Source organism: Octopus sinensis, linkage group LG2 (assembly GCF_006345805.1).
Source record: "Octopus sinensis linkage group LG2, ASM634580v1, whole genome shotgun sequence".
NCBI lineage: Eukaryota > Metazoa > Mollusca > Cephalopoda > Octopoda > Octopodidae > Octopus > Octopus sinensis.
The window spans coordinates 186,464,063-186,484,773 of NC_042998.1; the positions used below are offsets into that span (position 1 = coordinate 186,464,063).

Here is a 20,711-nt window from a genome sequence, read left to right on the forward strand (position 1 = left end):
CAAGGGGCTAAACATAGAGGGGACAAACAAGCACAGACAAAGGGATTAAGTCGATTACATCAACCCCAGTGCGTAACTGGTACTTAATTTATCGACCCCGAAAGGATGAAAGGCAAAGTTGACCTCGGCGGAATTTGAACTCAGAACCTAACGGCAGACGAAATATGGCTACGCATTTCACCCGACGTGCTAACGATTCTGCCAGCTCGCCACCTTTCGGCAGATAAAATACGGCTACGCATTTCGCCCAGCGTGCTAACGGTTCTGCCAGCTCGCCGCCTTGCTTGGCATTATGGGTATCCTTAACAGATCCCACCCAGTTGTAAGTATTCAGGCAAGGCTTTCAAGTTCAAGGATACTTCCCTCAGTCTCAAAGTTATTTCCCCATCCCCTACATAAAATAAAAAAACAACTTTCAACTGTAATAAGCAAGCGTGACATCAACAACTAGACTCCTATGCTTTATCCTTGACCAGAGGTAAACAAACAAACGGACAGTCCAGAACCATAGTTACTGTAACCCATGCTGTGTAAAGAACACTATTTACCTGCATCTTTGACAATTTTTCAGTTAAATCAGTTTTGGAGCGATCAAGATCTACTAGTTTCATGCTTTGTTCTTGAAGCTGAGATTCAATTTGCTTTCGTTTCCTCTCAGACTCTTGCTTAGCTTGTTGCATTTGTTTTAAGTCATTAGCAAGATCAGCATTTTCAGCCTGCAAGGATTCCTTCATTTTATCCAAACTGGCTTTGGTCTGAAAACAATAGAATATATCATTAGTAAAATAAACAAAGATTTTATTGTTTTATTTTTGTTACAACAATTTACAAGGCATAATTTTCTGATATAAAGACTGTCAGTAATACCTAAATTATCTTAATTTTAGATTAAGTATTTGCTCTATCATTTAACTTTCATTCTTTCCAAGTGTTGGCTGTTATTTAAATCCTAGGCTCTTCTTGCCCCACTCCCAATCATATTTACTATTTCATTCAGTGGTATCCAGAATAACTGCAATCATTTATTGACTGATTTAAAAGGTGAACATTGGAAGCCAAAGTATCTTTCACACTTAAAGTTCTCTTCCATTAGAAACTGAAGGTTGCATGATATTCGAGATGGACAACAAAAACAAGAGATTACTAACACAGACTAATATCAATAGAAATACTATCAGCTGAGATATGCTATACAAAAAAAAAAAACAGGACAAAGTAACATTAAAAAAATACACACTGACAACTAAAACACTGGATAGAGAATGAGAGATAATGGGTATCATAATAAAATTATTATAAAATGATCAAACTTCTACACATTTTCTATTAAAGTGTGTAATATCAAAGTGAGGCAGGCTTCACAATATTAACAAATGACTAATAATGATTTTTTGCTTCATCACAAAATTCTTTTTTTATTAACTTTTTGACGCTCTCTCCATTAGTAAAAATTTCACAAGAGTTTCATTTTTGAAGAAAGCTGAAGAGCACTATGACAATAACTTGCTTACTTTCTTTACTGTATCAAGCTCTTCGTTGACAGCCTCTAGTTGTTTGGTGTACTTTTGACGTACATCATGCATCTGCTGGTCAGATCCCTTCTGGATATCTTCTATACTCTTTTTTAAATTGTCAACTTCCAATTCACGTTTGTTTCGAAGTTCTTGTACAGCAGCTGTGGTATCAAGAGAATCTTCCAGTTCAGACTTCAAGGCTTCTAGTTCCTGAAATACAGAGTAGTGATGAAAATATTCATAAATAGAACTTGTATAGTTTACAAAAATTGAAGGTACAGCTGAATCTACAGTATATTTCAGAGATCTGATATGTACCAAATCAGTGTGTGTATATATATAAGGTGTATATATATATATATATATATATATATAAGGTGTGTATATATATAATATATATATAAGGTGTGTATATATGTATAAGGGTGAAAAGGAACACACGAGTTGATATATATGAAAAAACAAGTCAAAATAGAAAATGCTAAAATAATTTTATAAAGAACATTTCAGTACCGGTTTCGGTCATTTTGAGACCTTTCCAACTGTAACGATTAAATAATTAAATTTAGAAAAATTAGAAGAAAAGTTTTTTTAAAGGAATATTTGTATAGCATTCAGATATATATATATATATATATAATATATATATATATATATATATATATATATATAATGCCAACTGATAATTTCAAAATTAATAGATCTCAAAATAGCTATCTCAAAGGAGTTTAGAGCTACAGCTGTCTCCAAGAGAATGATAAATAACTTATTTCCTGAAAGTATTATGCTGGGTAGTATTTAATTATGAAATCATGCAATAATTGTTACATAAGAAAACGTTTAAAAATTGAATTACTTCATTGAGGTCTCGTTTTTGTTTTTCAGCTTTCATTCGAGATTGTTTTTCACTATCCAAATCTTCTGTGAGTTCTTGAATTTGACTTTGTAAGTCTCGTTGTTGTTTTGTGAGCATCGCTCTTGAAACACTCTCATCCTCTGATCTGTTGAAAGGGAAATAAATAGACAAATGAAAATCAGTAAGATTCATCGATCGGTTACGAAATGAGAAACTTCAGCTGAATTGAAAAATCAAAAATATATTTTTTTTCTTTTCATGTGCTTGTGTACATGCAACCGTTTGCTTCAGTGATTAGACTGCAACCATGCTGGTGCACTCTCTTTAAGAGTTTTAAGCCAAATAGATAATTACATGGAAAAATGGGAGCATGAAAAGTCATATTCTTGAGATTATGAACCTGGAAAAGTAGAGGACAAGTTATTACATCTGTATAAGTATAGGACAAGCTATTATTTCTAATAAAGAATAGGAAACTTCTTACTTAAAATATTGCAGCAAAGAATGCCAGTTCTTCTAATTCACCACTCTTTACAGTTCTTATCTTTTAAATTTATTGTCCAAAACTGTTCAGCTAATTTGTAACTTTGTGTAATTAGTCACTTTTTTTCTGTATTAGCCAAAATCTACTTAAATAAGTATAGTGTTATTTGTAAACTATAATAAAATAAGTTTTAATATTCAAATTTTAATTTTAGCTGCAATATTTTAAGTAAAAAGTTTCTTATTCTTTACTAGAAGTAATAGCTTGTCCTATACTTTTACAGGTGTAATAACTTGTCCTGTACTTTTCCAGGTTTATAATCTTAAGAATATGACTTTTCATGCTCGCATTTTTCCATGTAAACCATGATTTTTCCAGGCATTGCAGTTATAAGATAATTAATGTGTTAATTAATAATTTAAGATTTTACCTTATAAAACACTGAAAGATATTTCAATATTTCCAAGTAAGTGATGATAATATTTCAATTTTTTTCATGTTTAATTTAAATATATGTTGTGATTGAAATATTTGATATTACCCATCCACACCAAATTAATAGGAAAGGATTTTTACCATGTTGTTGGTTGCACCATGGCTCACCAAAAGTTACAAACAACAAGACCCCAAAGCCATCAGTTACCAGGCTCTTCTTAAGTAACCTAATTTTGTAATATTAGGAGGTCACAGGAATTCATTCAACAAAGAAAATAAACTTCCAATGATTCTGAGATGGGGGGGGGGGGCTCCCCATCATTTTTTCTGAACCAAAATAAGGGATTTGCAGCATATTAGGTGGTCAGGGTACTTGATTCCACGCACAAAATAAAATTTCTAAGTGAAAATCATGCAGGTGTTAATATAGAAATTGACCATAATGTTATTTAGCTTCAAACCAACCCTGATACTGCAAACCTATCATCAAAGACATTCCAGCCTTCAGCAGACTGTCTTTTTAGGGATAATCTAAGATATTACATACAATGGGCATGTGATTTAGGTAGGGGGGATACTTTGGCTGCTTTTCTAGAGTGTCGAGCAACCAGGTAGAAGCACTTTCATTGGTTCGATTGTGTGATGAGATTTTTTTTACACATTTATATGTAATATGTATATATACCATTGGCTAAGTCAAAAGCTGAGAGTTTCGTGTATTGGCACTAATTAAACATAAACTTTTTCATTGTCACTCTGTAACTTGGATGAAATAACTTCTAAAATACAAAATTTTGTCAAAAACCTTAAGAGTAAACCCTCTTCTATGTGACCCATTCTACCAGTATCAGAAGTTTGAAAGTGTTTAGTTAAAAAAAATTAATTAAATAATCTATATGTCTAACTGAATAGATCCGAAATAGATGAAAGGTACAGATGACATCGGCGGAATTTGAACTCAGAACGTAAAGACAGACAAAATACTCTCAACACTTGGAATAAAATTTCTAAAAATCTCTATCTCTGTGCTTGAGCAGCATCTGTTTGTATTTGTCTAAAAACCAATTTTTCTATCATGACTCTTCATGTCTCATATCTTAGAGAAGTTGGATGAAGGCAAATCAATAAAATAAGTACCATCTGCAATAATAACTAGGATTAATATGACTGACTAAACCCCTGAAAGTAAGGCTCCAGCATGGCCACAATGAAACCAGTAAATCAATGGAAAAACTAGCGTACGACAGCAAGTTGGCATGAAAAAAATTTTCATTGCATGTAAAAATTGTTTTTAAAAACAATAAAAAGATATTTATCACATATTTATTTCTTTATTGCCCACAGGGAGCTAAACATAGAGGGGACAAACAAGGGCAGACAGGGATTAAGTCGATTATATCGACCCCAGCGCATAACTGGTACTTATTTAATCGAAAGGCAAAGTCAACCTCGGCGGAATTTGAACTCAGAACATAACGGCAGACGAAATACGGCTACGCATTTCGCCCGGCATGCTAACGTTTCTGCCAGCTCGCCGCCTTAGATATTTATCACATATATCTTGTACAGAATCTACTTTTTAAACTTAATTTGGTAATATTAGCAGGAAAAGGAACTGTGAAGAGAAATGCCAAAATTATTGCTCTTCACAAAAACACCGTTAAGATGCATTAGCAGATTGCTAACTACATAGAAATGAACCAAAGCAGTGTTACAAAAATTATTAACCAATAAAAGATACATAGGAACTGCAAACATTCAATATGAAAATTGTTGTCACAATCAGGCATTTGATGAATATGGCCTTCATGTGAATCAAATTTCAATCAAAAGCCTTCAACATACTTCATTTGATGTTAAAAACCATCATGGACCAAAAGGTAAGGTTTTTTCACACATAGCAAAGCAGGCAATGTATGAAGCAAGCATCCAGGCCATTAAAGTCACCAAAATGTCCACTTCCTACTAAAAAAATATAGAGCCAAACAATATAAAAGGGAACTTAAAACACCAGAACAGGATTGTGGAACAATAGAAAACAATCATGATTACCTAAATTCTGTGCAATTAATAGATTTTCATCCACTAACACCAGACAATTTCTTAAAAACAGCAAATCATTTGGCGCAAGTAATGATCTGGGCATGTTTTTACTATGGGGATACTACATCATCATCATCATCATCGTTTAGCGTCCACTTTCCATGCTAGCATGGGTTGGATGGTTCAACTGGGGTCTGGGAAGCCAGAAGGCTGCACCAGGCCCAGTCTGATCTGGCAATGTTTCTATGGCTGGATGCCCTTCCTAACGCCAACCACTCCGTGAGTGTAGTGGGTGCTTTTTACGTGCCATCATATTGTTGAAGGAAAGCTTGATAGTGAACATTATGTAAAGGACATCATTGAACGTTGTGTTGTGCTGCAATAAAATGACTGGTTTCCAAATTGTGGTGGCAATTTTTAGCAAGATGCCCCAGTTCATGTAAGCAAGCGTTCAATAGATTCCTTTCATCAATATAGTGTAACACTACTTGATTGGCCTCCATTTTCACTAGATTTAAATCAAATCCAACCTCTGAAGTATATGCAAAAATACATAAAGTTACTATGATCTTGAATGAAAAAAAAAAAAAAATTCATTCAATCTTATTTAAAGTGTGGAACAGAGATGGTGAAATCAAGGAAATATGCCAAAATCTAAAATCGATACTTGAAGAGTAACCACTGGTCATTCTAAAGGTGATCCTATAAAATATTGAACATAACTTGCATTATTTTATTTCTCTATTAAACTTCCAATGATTCTGAGATGGGGGGAGGGGGGGCCTCCCCATCATTTTTTCTGAACCAAAATAAGGGATTTGCAGCATATTAGGAGGTCAGGGTACTTGATTCCAAGCAAAAAAGAAAAAAAAAAAAAAAATTTTCTTAGTGAAAACGCTGTTTTTAAGAAATTATCTGGTGTTAGTGGATGAAAATCTATTAATTGCACAGAATTTAGGCAATCATGATTGTTTTCTATTGCTCCACAATCCTGTTCTGGTGTTTTAAGTTCCCTTTCATATTGTTTGTCAAAAACCTTAAGAGTAAACCCTCTTCTATGTTTGAAAGTTATACTTATGTTATTAATTTAATATTGATAAAAATGAAGAGTATAAGTATTTTTGACGTTGTGCAAATTTGCTGTCAAGCACTGTAATAGAATATTGAGTTTGATAATAATTGATCCTACTTTTGCAGTGCTAACTGAAGTTCTTCTTCCCTTCGAGAGAGTTGTGACTGAACATCCTCCACTTGAGAACGTTTTTCATTCAGTTGTTCGCGATGATCGGCTAAATCAGCTTCTAGCTTACGTTTCAGTTTCTCCAGTTCTTGCCGACACTGAAAATAAAGGTGAATTTATTCTAGTAAATATGCTGACAGAGAATGAAGGTGATGGAGGATTACATTCCCAAGGATTATTTAACTTTCATCATCATCATTATCGTTTAACATCTGCCTTCCATGCTAGCATGGGTTGGACGATTTTGACTGAGGGCCAGCCAACCAGACGGCTGCACCAGGCTCCAATCTTGATCTGGCAGAGTTTCTACAGCTGGATGCCCTCCCTAACACCAACCACTCCGAGAGTGTAGTGGGTGCTTTTTACGTGCCAGTCAGGTGGTACTGGCAATGACCTCACTCAAATCTTTTTACACATGTCACCGGCACAGGTGCCAGTAAGGCGACATTGGTAATGATCACGCTCGAATGGTGCCCTTTTATGTGCCACTGGCACAGAAGCCAGTTGGCTGCTCTGGCAACAATCACGCTCAGATAGTGCTCTTGGCACCCTACTAGCACGGGCACAAGTGTCAGTAAGGCGACGTTGGTAACAATCACTCTCGAATGGTGCCCTTTTATGTGCCACTGGCACAGAAGCCGGTTAGCCACTCTGTCAACGTCACCCTCGTATGGTGATCTTTGCACCCTGCTAGCACAGATGCCAGTTGTCGAATTTGAATTTTCGATAATGTATACCCTTCATCTGATTAAAAAACAAAAAAGGGTGCTTTAAAATAAACAAGTGTGACTAAACTAAATCAGTTTAGTCAAGCTTGATTTGTGAATGCTTACACATGCATTAGGTTTTTATGGCTTTCATTATTGCATTCTGTGTTACACAGTTTATAGAGTATGTGGGCATAATTGCTTTCTGCACCACAGGCAGACAGACAGAGACATGTGCACACACACACGTACATGTGTGAGAGGAGAGAGAAAAGAACATTTAACCACGTCCTAGTTAGATGAATTGCAAAAATGACAAATGTACCTGTGTTTCTTTCTGTAACTGGACCTCCATTTCATTCATGGCAGATTCTGCTCTCACTTTCTGCTTCCCTAATTGTTTGAATTTATCTTCTTCGCCCACCAATTTTGAAGTCAGTTCATGGAGTCTTTCTTCCAAATATTTCTTCTCTTTGCCTAGCTATAAATTGAATTAAGAGAACAATTATGAAATATTTTAGTAGAGAAATAATATATTACTTTACATATTATCAGTTAACTTTTAACTAATGCTAGATAGGGGATCATCCAAAATTTTAATTTAAAAAGGTTGCCAAGGATTATAAACATACTTTAAATGTAAATGACAAGTGAATTTACAACATGCAAACTATTCATTATCTGGGCCATAAAATTTCTCATGGAATGAAAGCCAGATATGGGGAGATTAAAAGTATTAAAGAACTTTTCTATTAATAAAAGAAATTGCTTTAAAAGTTGCTGTGTGTGTTCCCATATTGTTCTAGGAGGATTCCAAATTATTCAGATGAAATAAAAACATTTATAAATTTTTCGAGGCTACACTTAAGAATAGTTGATGAATTTGAAATATTTGTTCTCCAAACAAATGCCTCTAAGGTGAGCATATCTGGTTTGTTGCAATTTGCCCATAGCTTATTTTTCAAATATGTAAAGAAGGTGTGTGTGTGTGTGTCTGTAAAGAGTGACCTATATTACTGTGGCCTGCATGAAACTATTACATATTTCATATTTGACCCCTACTTAATTGAGTAGAAGTTTGAGGGTGCTGGATAGCAGCTCTATGGAGAATAACTTTTGGTTTTGCCCCGACACATGTATTTCATTATGCTTAAGAAAGTAAAATTTTCCTTAGTTTTGCTCTCTGCATTCTACAACATACAACTTTATTGCATGTAAAGTATGATGATTGATCTAAATCTAACTAGAATTAAGTGTAGTGTCACTATTGAAGAACTCTACTAAATGTTTGTTTGTACTTTAGCAGAGCTGCTTATAAGGAGCACAACATTGTCACAAACATTAACCACACCAGCTAGAAACTATTTATCTTACTATCATTTAGGGCACATTTCTGGTACATTTGGCTTTGTACAACCAAACTTTAAAAAAAAACTTTAATATTGACAGGATCAGAGATACCGATGCAAAAAGTTTAGATAATCCATATAACTCCTTCCATTAAAGTTTTCAATCTCTTTGTATAGTTAATGTTTTGTACCAAAGACATTTCAAGTGTTCTAGAAGAAATACTTCAAATAATTTTACATGATTTGAGTCAGCCACTGTTACTGTCGTTAATTCTTATATGACTAATGAGCTTGTACAAGACTACTATGGCTGATAGTGTTTAATACATTACACACACACACACACATACACCTGACATGTTTCACATTCCACATGACCTAAAGATCCAAATGTTAAAGAGCATGCAATATACAGTATCTTCTCATCCCCACATTAAATCTAAGAGTGGCATAATATAGAATGGCTTCCAACCTACTGAAATATTTCGCCTAAAGCATGTTTTTGATTGTTGAACATGTTTCTTTCATAAAAACTTCCAGGCGTTATTCAAACAAGTTTAGTTTCACCAATTCTGTATCTCTTAGAAAAAGAATGTTTCGTATGGTGTGCAGTTAGTTGCAGTTGATAAAAACATTGTCTAAAACTAACTTTGACTTGGAGACATGAAGATTTGCAGTCTTCAATGTTAATGGAATAATCTTCCACAATATGTTATTTGCGTTGGTCATAATTAATAATTTGATTACTTTAACAGTACTGAATATGCAAATGTGAATTGAGTACTCAACTACAATAATGGACATAAAATGAATGAATACCCAAAATGTTCATTATTCATCTATCCACTTCAATAACTAATCTATCCAATAGTTGACTAGCACATATTAACTTAGCAAAATAACCACATATCTTTCACAGGCATATATATTCCATGTAAGACCTGGAGGTTGCCTATCTTGACACAATGATTTGTTTTTGCTTCATGACAAAACTGAGTTTATTGATATTTGATGCTTATCCTTATCTCTGCAATTTTTAAATGGCTTTTTAAAAGAAAAAAAAAACTGCTTTCATTATTCATGTTATTCCATATCTTGCCAAGAGAAACAAAAAATAACAACTCATTAGTAAAACAAAACCATGAATAATTACCTTGCCTGTCATATCTGAAGTAATTGTCACATCATCTTCAAGTTTTTTCACTTTTTGATCAACTGCCATTTTTTCCATCTGTAGTTTTTGTCTAGCTTGTTCTTCTTCTTCAAGTCTAAAATATGGAAGAAAGATTATAAACAGAAAGACAAATAAGTAAGATGAAATTGTAAATCACCAAATAAATTATCAGTCAGCATGTCCATTAGCAAGATGGTACCATTAGCATTACCAAGAAGGTACTATAAAGGAAGTTCAGAATAATGCTGAAGAATTTCACAATAATGTCATACCAAAAAGCATCACCTGCTAGTTCAAAACCAATGTGATTTTTAAGTATTTAAACAATCTAGGAAAACACAAATATGCAAATAATTCCCAACTAAACTACTGGATCTACATGCATTAAATAAAATCTACTTTAAATAACCAACTCAGTAAAAACCTAAGTATAAAGATGGTAACATTACAACTATTAATAACAATAATTTGTTATACAAAGATAAAGCCTCACTTGTATTTGGAAAGTTCTGCTCACTTGTATATGGAAAGTTCTAACATGCATGTCTTATCCATGTACATTAAGAATATTTATATAAAATGGTTTCAACTGAATCTAAAACTAAATACACCAAGAAGTTATAAGCAGCAACAAACAGATAGGATTATGTCTTTGACATAAATATGTCCAAAATAAAACTTATGATGTTGGGACTGATATATTTTCCAAAAAACAATAATATAAAAAAATTGGATAGATAGGAGATCAAAACTCCTAAACTAGAATTGATTTAAGTAGCTAGGGGTGATAGACATGCCTTTTCACCTTCAAAAAGATTTTGGTAGGGTGCTGACATTTTGGCAAACAACAACAATGTACAGCACTGCAGTAAAAACAGAGAAATTGGCAACTAATTTTGTCTCATTATGACAGGAACAGGAGATCTCAAATAGTTGGTTAAAAACCTAAACCAACTGCAGTGAGAAATCTGTCTGATAGGAAGCTAAGAAATGGATGAGTAGCAAGAACCATAATTTGCCAAGAACAAGCAGTATCACTAGTCTAAGTATTAATATTGATTTTATTATAGCAAGTGGATGGTACAGAGAAGAGACTGCAAGTTGTGTATGTGAGTATGAGAGAGAGAGAGAGGTGTATGATAATTGTGTATTCGATAGAGATTGAGAATGAATGAGTATGTCTGTATATATGTGTGAGAGTAATTGCTTATGAGAGATGATGTCTTTGTGAGGAAGTATGAGAGTGAGAGAAAGTGTGTGTGTGTTTAATATGTACTTGTGTGGGGATCATGCAATGCTTGAGGAAAGGCTCTTTTGTGGTGGTACATGTGTGCCCAGTTCAATGGTGAAACATGTATTTCTGTGGTGGGAGTGTGTGGTAGAGAGAGAATAGAATGACAGAGAAAAAGTGAGTGTGCAAATGAGTGAGTGTGCAAATGAGTGAGTGGGGGCATGTGTGTGTGCATGCTTATGTGTGCGTGTGGGCATGCACGTGTGTGTATGAGTGTGTGTGTGTATGCGTGTGTATGCATGTGTGAGTGTGTATGTGCATGTGAGTATGAGTGTGTGTATGCGTATGTATGCATGTGTGTGTATGTGTGTGTGTATGTGCATGTGTGTGTGAGTATGAGTGTGTGTGTGTGAGTGTGTATGGGTGTGTGTGCGTGTGTATGAGTGTGTGTGTATTTGTATGTGTTTCTGTGGGTGTATAATTCTGAGTATGTGTGCGAGCACATTGACACAGTTATAGAGAAAAATGTTGATGGTCATAGTGTGACTATAAACATGAACACACCACAATGAGGTTTTGTGAATATAGGGAATAAAGTTAGTTGGAGAAAAATCAATGGTTGATCACAGCTTTCAAATCTTTTGCAACAAAATATAAAAAGAAATAATGATTAAATGAAACGATGGTCAAGGGAGGAATAAGAGGAATTGAATGGAACAATTTAAAGGGAGGAAAAAAAGTGTAGGGAAAAGAGGAGTAAGGGAGAGTAAAAGAAACTCCAAGTGGAAGAGAAAAGGTTAGGAAGAAATATGTAGAGATGAAGGAAAGCCTGAAAATGAAAAGGTAGAAAGACAAACAAGAAAGGAAGGTGCATTTGGAGGTAAGAGGGAGTGAACGACTCGGGAGAGGAGGAGAGAGTGAACGACTCGGGAGAGGAGGAGAGAGTGAACGACCTGGGAGAGGAGGAGAGAGTGAACGACCTGGGAGAGGAGGAGAGAGTGAACGACCTGGGAGAGGCGGGGGGGAACGACCCGTGAGAGGCGGGGGATGGGGTTAACGATCCGGGAGAGGCACGGGGGTGGGGTGAACGACCCAGGAGAGGTGGGGGTGGGGTGAACGACCCAGGAGAGGTGGGTGAGTGAACGACCAGCGAGAGGCAGGGAGAATGAAAGATCCGGGAGGGGCATGGGGGAGTGAACAATCTGGGAGAGACGGAGGAGTGAACGATGTGGGTGGCAGGAAAGAGTCAAAGAGTGAAATATGCAGGAGGAATGAAGGAGTTAAAGATACAAGTGGGATGAAGATGTTGAAGATGCGAGAGGGAGGAAGGAATGAAAGGTGCAGGAGGGAAGAGGGAGTTTAAGACATGGGAGGGATGAAGGAGAGAAAGATGTGGGAAAGAAAAAGGAGTGTAAGTGATGCGAGGGATGAAATATGTGAGAGTAACAAAGAATCAAAGATGTGGGTACAACAAAGGATGTGATTGGAATGAAAGAGGGAAGAATGTGGGTGGAAGAAAGTACGTGGGTGGAACGAAGGAGCGAAAGATGTGGGCAGAACGAAGGAGCGAAAGATGTGGGCAGAACGAAGGAGCGAAAGATGTGGGCAGAGCGAAAGATGTGGGCAGAACGAAGGAGCGAAAGATGTGGGCAGAACGAAGGAGCGAAAGATGTGGGCAGAACGAAGGAGCGAAAGATGTGGGCAGAACGAAGGAGCGAAAGATGTGGGCAGAACGAAGGAGCGAAAGATGTGGGCAGAACGAAGGAGCGAAAGATGTGGGCAGAACGAAGGAGCGAAAGATGTGGGCAGAACGAAGGAGCGAAAGATGTGGGCAGAACGAAGGAGCGAAAGATGTGGGCAGAACGAAGGAGCGAAAGATGTGGGCAGAACGAAGGATCGAAAGATGTGGGCAGAACGAAGGAGCGAAAGATGTGGGCAGAACGAAGGAGCGAAAGATGTGGGCAGAACGAAGGAGCGAAAGATGTGGGCAGAACGAAGGAGCGAAAGATGTGGGCAGAACGAAGGAGTGAAAGATATTCACCCCAACTCACTTTCCCATACACTCTTGCAACATCTACCCCACACACACCCAGTTCTTCTGCCCACTTCCTTCAGTGTGACTCACCTTGTACCTATAGGATCCACACAAACACCTCATCACTCTCCCTTCTAAAGCCATGAGGTCCTCTACAGCAAGAAACCTGTTCTGCTTTGGCCCCTTCTCTCACATTTTAACTTTTCATCTTGTGGCATAAAGCCACTTTTCTTGGGGTTTGTAGCCTTGCAAGTTGCAGGGTGACCTTACTAGTGATGGTGGCACATGAAAAGCACCCAGTACATACTGCAAAGTGGTTGGCATTAGGAAAAACATTCAGTTGAAGAAATCATGTCAAAATAGACAGTGGATCATGATGCAGTCCTTGGACCTGATGCACCTTGACAAACCATCCGATCCATGCCAGCATGGAACAAGGACATTAAATGATAATGAAAAGGAGGATAGTTAACTTCAGCAAGAATTAATGACTTCTTAATACTGACACAAAGTCACAGATCAAGAAGGCAAGTATATAATAAACTGAATAGATCCATGTATGTTATTTATACTTCTTAGACCAACCTGAAAGAAAAATCTAAGACATATAAGACTACAACTTCAAACATGAAGGGAGGAATCCAAATACATCATCTATATTTATTCACTTTCCATACTGGCATGGGTAGAACATGTCACCCCAGTTCAAGTGAGTTCTTACTCAGAGTTACTGCTCTCTCAAGTAGGGTCAGTGAACTACACCTCACTCACAGGTTTCATTTTTGCATGTTTTCTATAGCTGGGTGACCTTCCTAACACCAGCACTAGAGGTCAAGTCATCCTGCCTTTGATAAGACAAAACTAAGACTCATCTGACCTTATAATGTCACCAAAAGATTGCCAACTACTTTACAGTAAGTACTGGCTTGTTTTATACCTTGCAAGACAGAAGGGATGGGGAGAGGGTTCTGTACTATTTTATGTGGTCTTCATCTTTTCAAAGCAAATTTGCTCTTGACACTGCATATAGACTGTCTTATTACTAAAAATAAACTATGACAAGTGACAATGTAAAAAACTGTTGTTCATTTATCAAAGCAGTAGCTTTTATATCACTGTAACCGACCAGGCTATCAGATGTTGCTACACATCGCTGGTCACAATGTGTTTTGCATTGTTTTAGCCTTCAAATGACGCCACCCCGTTGGCTAAGCAAGCAGGCCAACAGAAGAAAGAGTGAGAGAAAGCAGGGATCACCACCACCCCCTGCTGGAGCCTCGTGGAGCTTTAGGTGTTTTCGCTCAATAAACACTCACAAGGACCGGTCTGGGAATCGAAACTGCGTTCCTACAACCGTGAGTCCGCTGCCCTAACCACTGGGCCATTGCACCTCCACAGCTTTTATATTTATATGTAAAATAATGTCACTATTCACAGCAGAACAAAAAGTATCTGAAAACAAAGACTGCTAAAAACAAACATAGAACAAAAAAAAAACCTAAAAAGTACTCTTCTAGAAATTTTATTGTTGAAATATACTCAATTCTTAGATTTGTTATAAATTAATAATGCTACTTTATCATCTATATTTGTACAATCTCTTGGTTAGCTATCTGTTAAAGGCAATTTACAAAACAAATTCAAAGAACTTACTGTTCTTCCAGATCTTCTATTAACATTCTCAACTTGCCCTTCTCTTCTAATAAAGATTCAGAGTTCTTCATTTCTTCTTCGAGACGACTTTCAGTGTCATTCAGAATGTCTTCTAATTCCATTTTTCTGTTGGTGAGCATCAAGCGTGTCTAAACGACAAAATATTGAAGACAAAGGAAAGCTTTATTAAAAGCAACAATACACATATGTGTGTCTGTGTAAAAGTTAATACAGGAGTTAAGGAAGCCATTCACATGAGGAAGGACTCAATACATTTCAATGTAGAGTAGAATATTTCAAAAGTTTGAAACCATTAAGAACTGATCTCTGACCTAACAGTTACAACATTTTCATACAATCCTAGGGCTTCCTCCCCACTCTCACATACATACATATATCTACACACACACACACATTATAGTATGTATGTATGTATGTATGTATGTATGTGTATACACACACACACACACACATATATATATAGTTCATAGATGAGATCCAGATATCCTCCATACAGAATACACATCAGTAGTGTAAAAAAAATTCAAACTTGAGTGGGTGCAGAAGTAAATAAATATGGAGATAAGCAAATTAGACAGATCGATATATAAAGTTAGCCACTACACACATTTTTTTCTCTCCTTGTTTTTTTCTGTGCCCCTTTCTGTAGAAGAGCGTAGGCTCGAAAAGTAAAAGACTTTTTCTATTCCTGAGCGTTATACTAAGACATCTGTTTGTTTTGTACACCACCTGTCTTCATCTTTTGTTTTTTTCATAAACTCTCCATATATATATATATATATATATATATATATATATATATATATATATATATACACACACATACATATAAAAAGGTCCAACTTCAACAGAGTACATCTGATACAGAAAATTAAAGAGGTGGAAAAAAGTCTTTGAACTTCTATGATTTAAGATCTCAAATGTAAGATCTCTTCCCTGAAGATGCAGGCTCGTCTCACCCTATGTTAAATGCATCCATGCAACTGCATTCTCTGATGGAATTAATTTAAAAACATTATTATGGATCGCAAAGCCCCCCCCCCAAAAAAAAAACCCCCAGCTAGTGAGTTTGTAATACCTTTTTTCCACCCCTTTAATTTTCTATATCAATTGTACTCTGTGTAAGTTGGACCTTCTTTTATATGTATACATATATACATATTTTGTATTTTATGTATTTAATATACGTTATACATTGATTTGTCACATTTGCTTAACCTCACATTTACTTTATACACACACACACACACGCAAACTTTAGGTCAGTTAAAATAGGTTTCTAACATATTCCAGCTGCTAAAGGCAAATTTGCCTTTAGCAGTTGGAACATGCCACAAACACATTTTAACTAACCTCAAGTTCACTTATGTTTAAACACTGCTTGGTGCTGATATCACTGTAATATATACATACATCCTTTTTTCACATACGTTTTTCCATGCTGGCATGGGTTATCTGAAACTTATTGAAGCAGATTTTTTTCAGCTGAGACTCTTTCTGTTACAAGCCTCCACCTGTTTTCAAGAGTGTGTGTGTGTGTGTGAATGTGTTTGTGTATATACATACACACACTCACACCATATTTAATGGTTTGGCTCCTATATGTGAAGTTGATATCTACATATACTTAGAAATGATACTTAGACTAATTCCAAGGTGAGAGAAGCCCAACACTTTTGCAACATTCTCAGATAGACTCATCTCTATTTTTTTTTTTGTTTCAATAAACAGACATATAGAACTGCTAATAGCAGAATACTGTCTGGTACATAAATATGCTTAGCATTGCTAATATAAGCTTATTTACCGTTAGTCACTAGTTCCCTGTACTGTTTATTCAAAAAGCAATGTTTCATATTGACATGCAGATAGTGGTTAAATATCACACACTTTGCTTTACAAGATACAACAATAAAATAAAAGCAGCATTTTTATAATTCAACTGAGTCAGTCATCCAGTGTTTCAAATCCGGGTTTGTCCCTGTTAGTAGGGTGGGGGCGAATCTACCTCAGTGCCATAGCAACCACCCTCACACCATCTCACTATCTTGCCCAGTTTTGGGCATCCTCTTTTTCCAAACCAACCCTCCCAATCTCCTCCTCCACTTGTCCCCTTGGTCCACCTCGCTTTCACGCTCCATTTACCTCAAATGCACTAACCCTCCTCAGAACATGCTCTTCATCTCTCCTTAACACATGCCCATACCTATTTCTTTATTACCCACAAAGGCCTCATACCACCTCACTCCAATCGCCCTTGCCAACTATTCCACCGATTCCTCCAACCCCCAAATTCCCATCAAATCCTGTCATCCTCTTATCAAACAGCTTCACCCCACACATTTCTCTCACCATTGCTCTCTCTCAATGTTTTCAAAAACTGATAACCTACTTCTTCTGCTTCTGTACACAACTCGGTTTCAGCTTGAAGTTGTTCGGAAAGAATACTTTTCTCTTCTACCAAACTGGCAAATTTACGTTCAAGATCTTCAAAATCAAATTTTGTTCTTTCATAGTTTTCTTTGATTTTTTTCAGTTCTTCTTCTTTTGCATTCAGTTTCTCTTCCTGGTTTGTAACTGAAAGCAATGGCTTCACCTACAAAAAAACAAAAAAACAGATTTTAATCCTTTTTGTCTTTCATACAAAAAGTAATTTTAAAACAAATATTTATAAACAGAAGCTTGTCTTGTAACCATGTGGTTTCAGGTTCATTCCACAGTGCAACAGCACCTTGGGCAAGTGTTCACTAGAGTCTTGAGCCAACCAATGATTAGTAAATGAATTTGGTAGGTAGGCAGGAACTGTTGAAGTGCACCATATGTGTGTGTGTGTGTGTGTGTGTGTGTGTAAGAGCATGTGTGTGAGTGTGTGTGTAAGAGCATGTGTGTGTACTGTATGCATGTATCTGTGTCTGCACCCCCCCCCATCCACTGCCAGACAACCAGTGTTGGTTTTGTCTACATCTATGTAACTTGATTCAACATCATCATCATTTAACGTCCGCTTTCCATGCTAGCATGGGTTGGACGATTTTGACTGAGGGCTGGCGAACAAGATGGCTGCACCAGGCTCCAATCTTGAGTTGGCAGAGTTTCTACAGCTGGATGCCCTTCCTAAGGCCAACCACTCCGAGATTGTAGTGGGTGCTTTTTTACGTGCCACCAGCATGAGGGCCAGTCAGGCGGTACTGGCAAAGACCTCGCTCGAATCCTTTTACACATGCCACTAGCACAGGTGCCAGTAAGGCGACACTGGTAACGATCACACTCGAATGGTGCCCTTTTACGTGCCACTGGCACGGAAGCCAGTTGGCTGCTCTGGCAACGATAAAGAAGCCAACAGAATATAGGTAAGTACTGGGCTTGATTTGCCCGACTAAACCTTCAAGGTGTGACCAAGCATGGCTGCAGTTCAATGACCGAAACGCATTAACTGCAAAAAAAAAAAGAAAAAAGAAAGAAAAGAAAAAGAATAATTAGAAAGGATTAATTACTTACTTTGGTGAAAAGACGCCACCATTGCCAGTTTCTGAGTTTCAAGTAGGCTGAGCAGTTTCTTTGAATAACCCGGATAGCACTGAGCTGCTGCAAGCGTTTGTGATAGTTTCTTGTAAAATAAGATAAAAGTTTTCATTATAAATCTGTTTACATTCCATAAGTAACTATTATGCACAATGTGCAAATTATTTGTGGAAGTTTAAGCTTACCTTCGGGCTAACATTCCCCTTACACTGGCTTGAAATTGGACTATAATGTCAGTTAGTTTAAGATCTCGTTCTTCTTCCAGATGTGCCAATACACCAGCACGGAAGAAAATCTTACTTTGTCCAATTCGATATAGATTGGGATCAAGTTCCAAGGACTCAATCTGTGAATGGAAAGAGATAAAAATTTAGAAAAACAACCTAGTATTTCTATTCATCATCATTGTTTGACTGTGGTCGAGACAATGGAATTTACTATGCTACGCCAGACTTCACGGTCCAACATAGCATTACGGAGGTCCTGTTGCTGGATGCCTGTATCCCTGGAGATTACATCAGGGTAGGAGAGTGTGCACCCTCTGGTAACGTGAGCAGATGGCTTCCAGAGGAGAAGAGTAGAAATTCTTTCTATTCTTAGTACACTTTAGTAAAGAGCTGGTTTGTTTATAGAGCAAGTCATCATCGTTTAACGTCCGCTTACCATGCTAGCATGGGTTGGACGATTTGACTGAGGACTGGCGAACCAGATGGCGAACCAAGTATAAAAAGAAAATATTAACATGATAAATTTTCAATTCTTTAAAATATAATAAGCAAACTCCGTCGGTTATGATGACAAGAGTTCCAGCTGATCCAATCAATGGAACAACCTGCTCGTGAAATTAACATGCAAGTGACTGAGCAGTCCACAGATACGTGTACCCCTAACGTAGTTCTCAGGGTGATTCAGCGTGACACAGTGTGACAAGGCTGGCCCCTTTGAAATACAGGTACAACAGAAACAGGAAGAAAGAGTGAGAGAAAGGTGTGGTGAAAGAGTACAGCAGGGTTCGCCACAACCCACTGCCGGAGCCTCGTGGAGCTTTAGGTGTTTCCAGTCAATAAACACTCACAGTACTACTTGAGAACAGTGGTCCCGGTGCGTGCACTCGTGTAAGCTAGTCATGACTAATCGATCCTTTGTGCTTTGTGTGTTATTTACTTTGTTTAAAAAATTATTTACTTTGTATTTTTGTTTTATTTACTTTGTGTAAAAAAATTATTTATTTTGTGTTTTATTTACTTTGCTACGCAGTCGTTCTAGGATCGACTAGTCACGACTAGCTAGCGCGGATGCGCGACTACGCGAGTGCGTGCACCGGGACCACTGTTCTCAAGTAGTACCAACACTCACAACGCCCGGTCTGGGAATCGAAACCATGATACTATGACTGCAAGTCCGCTGCCCTACCCACTGGGGCATTGCACCTCCACCATAAAATGTGTGGTTAGTGTTGGTCAACACACACAATATAATGAAAAAGACACCTCAATCAAAATTATACACGTATAATACAAAAGAAAAAAAAATCGTCAGCATTCATGACAAGAAAAGCAAGGGAGAAAACTCAAAATTTCAACACCATTTAATTGGGACGTAAAATAGGGAGATTGATTTTTGAAGTAAGAGAGTGGTACAGCAAAATCTAACAACTACCAAATCTGAGAATGTCTTTAGACATATGGTCTTTGAAAATTGTTTTTTTTTTTTTTTTTATGGTACAATCTAAAATAATGACATTGAAAAATTTCCATTAAGGTGGTTAAGTGGAGACTAATAGAAATGTTAAGTAATCAAAATTACGCCTGCAATGAGAAGACAAATCTTACTACATTAGGTACTTTATTCTATACTTAATTACACATACTTCGTGCCGATGGAATCACAGAAAAAAAATTTCCAATAGCTATTAAAATGAATATGAACTCTTCTTCGAATGACAAGGGAGATAATTTAACATGACTAATACCGCCAAGTTTAATTTACAGCAGATTTAAACTGAAAATCGGTCATCAGATGGACTGATAAAAAGTTACTTAAATACTGTATGTCATAGAAATAGATTCAATTAAATTTAATTTTCAAAATAGTCTGACAGTAATCCAAGAGGCCCAAAACATGGACTTGTTGCTTAACTTCTTTAAACAATAAGGGATTGTGTAAAAAGATTACTTACCATTTTGCCAACAGCTTTTTTGCCATCCATGAAACCTTTTGGAATAGCCATTGGTGTGAGAATCTCGTATCTCTGTCGAAATTCTTGGAACAAAATTCTGTTGGGGAAACCTTGTCTGCAGATACGAATACCTTCAAGAACACCATTACAACGAAGTTGGTCTAACACAAGAAGGGCTTCAATTTTTCCAGGCTAAATATATAAAGAAATTAACTGATTACAACAATATTCCTGTCATTTTGGAGAAAATAAATTTCTTAAACTAAAA

General features: G+C 36.7%; 1 protein-coding gene across 6 annotated transcripts in view; it reads right to left on the bottom strand.

Moving 5' to 3' along the window:
* Window positions 1-20,711, bottom strand: part of LOC115222368 (myosin heavy chain, non-muscle) — a 142,479-nt gene that overhangs the window by 18,826 nt on the left and 102,942 nt on the right. For all 6 annotated transcript variants that reach the window (XM_029792569.2, XM_029792587.2, XM_029792614.2 and 3 more), the window contains 11 exons: window positions 20,444-20,635; window positions 18,450-18,610; window positions 18,241-18,349; window positions 17,135-17,338; window positions 14,722-14,870; window positions 9,782-9,896; window positions 7,605-7,760; window positions 6,522-6,670; window positions 2,371-2,515; window positions 1,512-1,724; window positions 549-755 (listed from right to left, as the gene is read on the bottom strand). In XM_029792569.2, coding sequence (XP_029648429.1) covers window positions 549-755; window positions 1,512-1,724; window positions 2,371-2,515; window positions 6,522-6,670; window positions 7,605-7,760; window positions 9,782-9,896; window positions 14,722-14,870; window positions 17,135-17,338; window positions 18,241-18,349; window positions 18,450-18,610; window positions 20,444-20,635 — 1,800 coding nt within the window. The remainder of the gene's footprint in view (window positions 1-548; window positions 756-1,511; window positions 1,725-2,370; window positions 2,516-6,521; window positions 6,671-7,604; window positions 7,761-9,781; window positions 9,897-14,721; window positions 14,871-17,134; window positions 17,339-18,240; window positions 18,350-18,449; window positions 18,611-20,443; window positions 20,636-20,711) is intronic.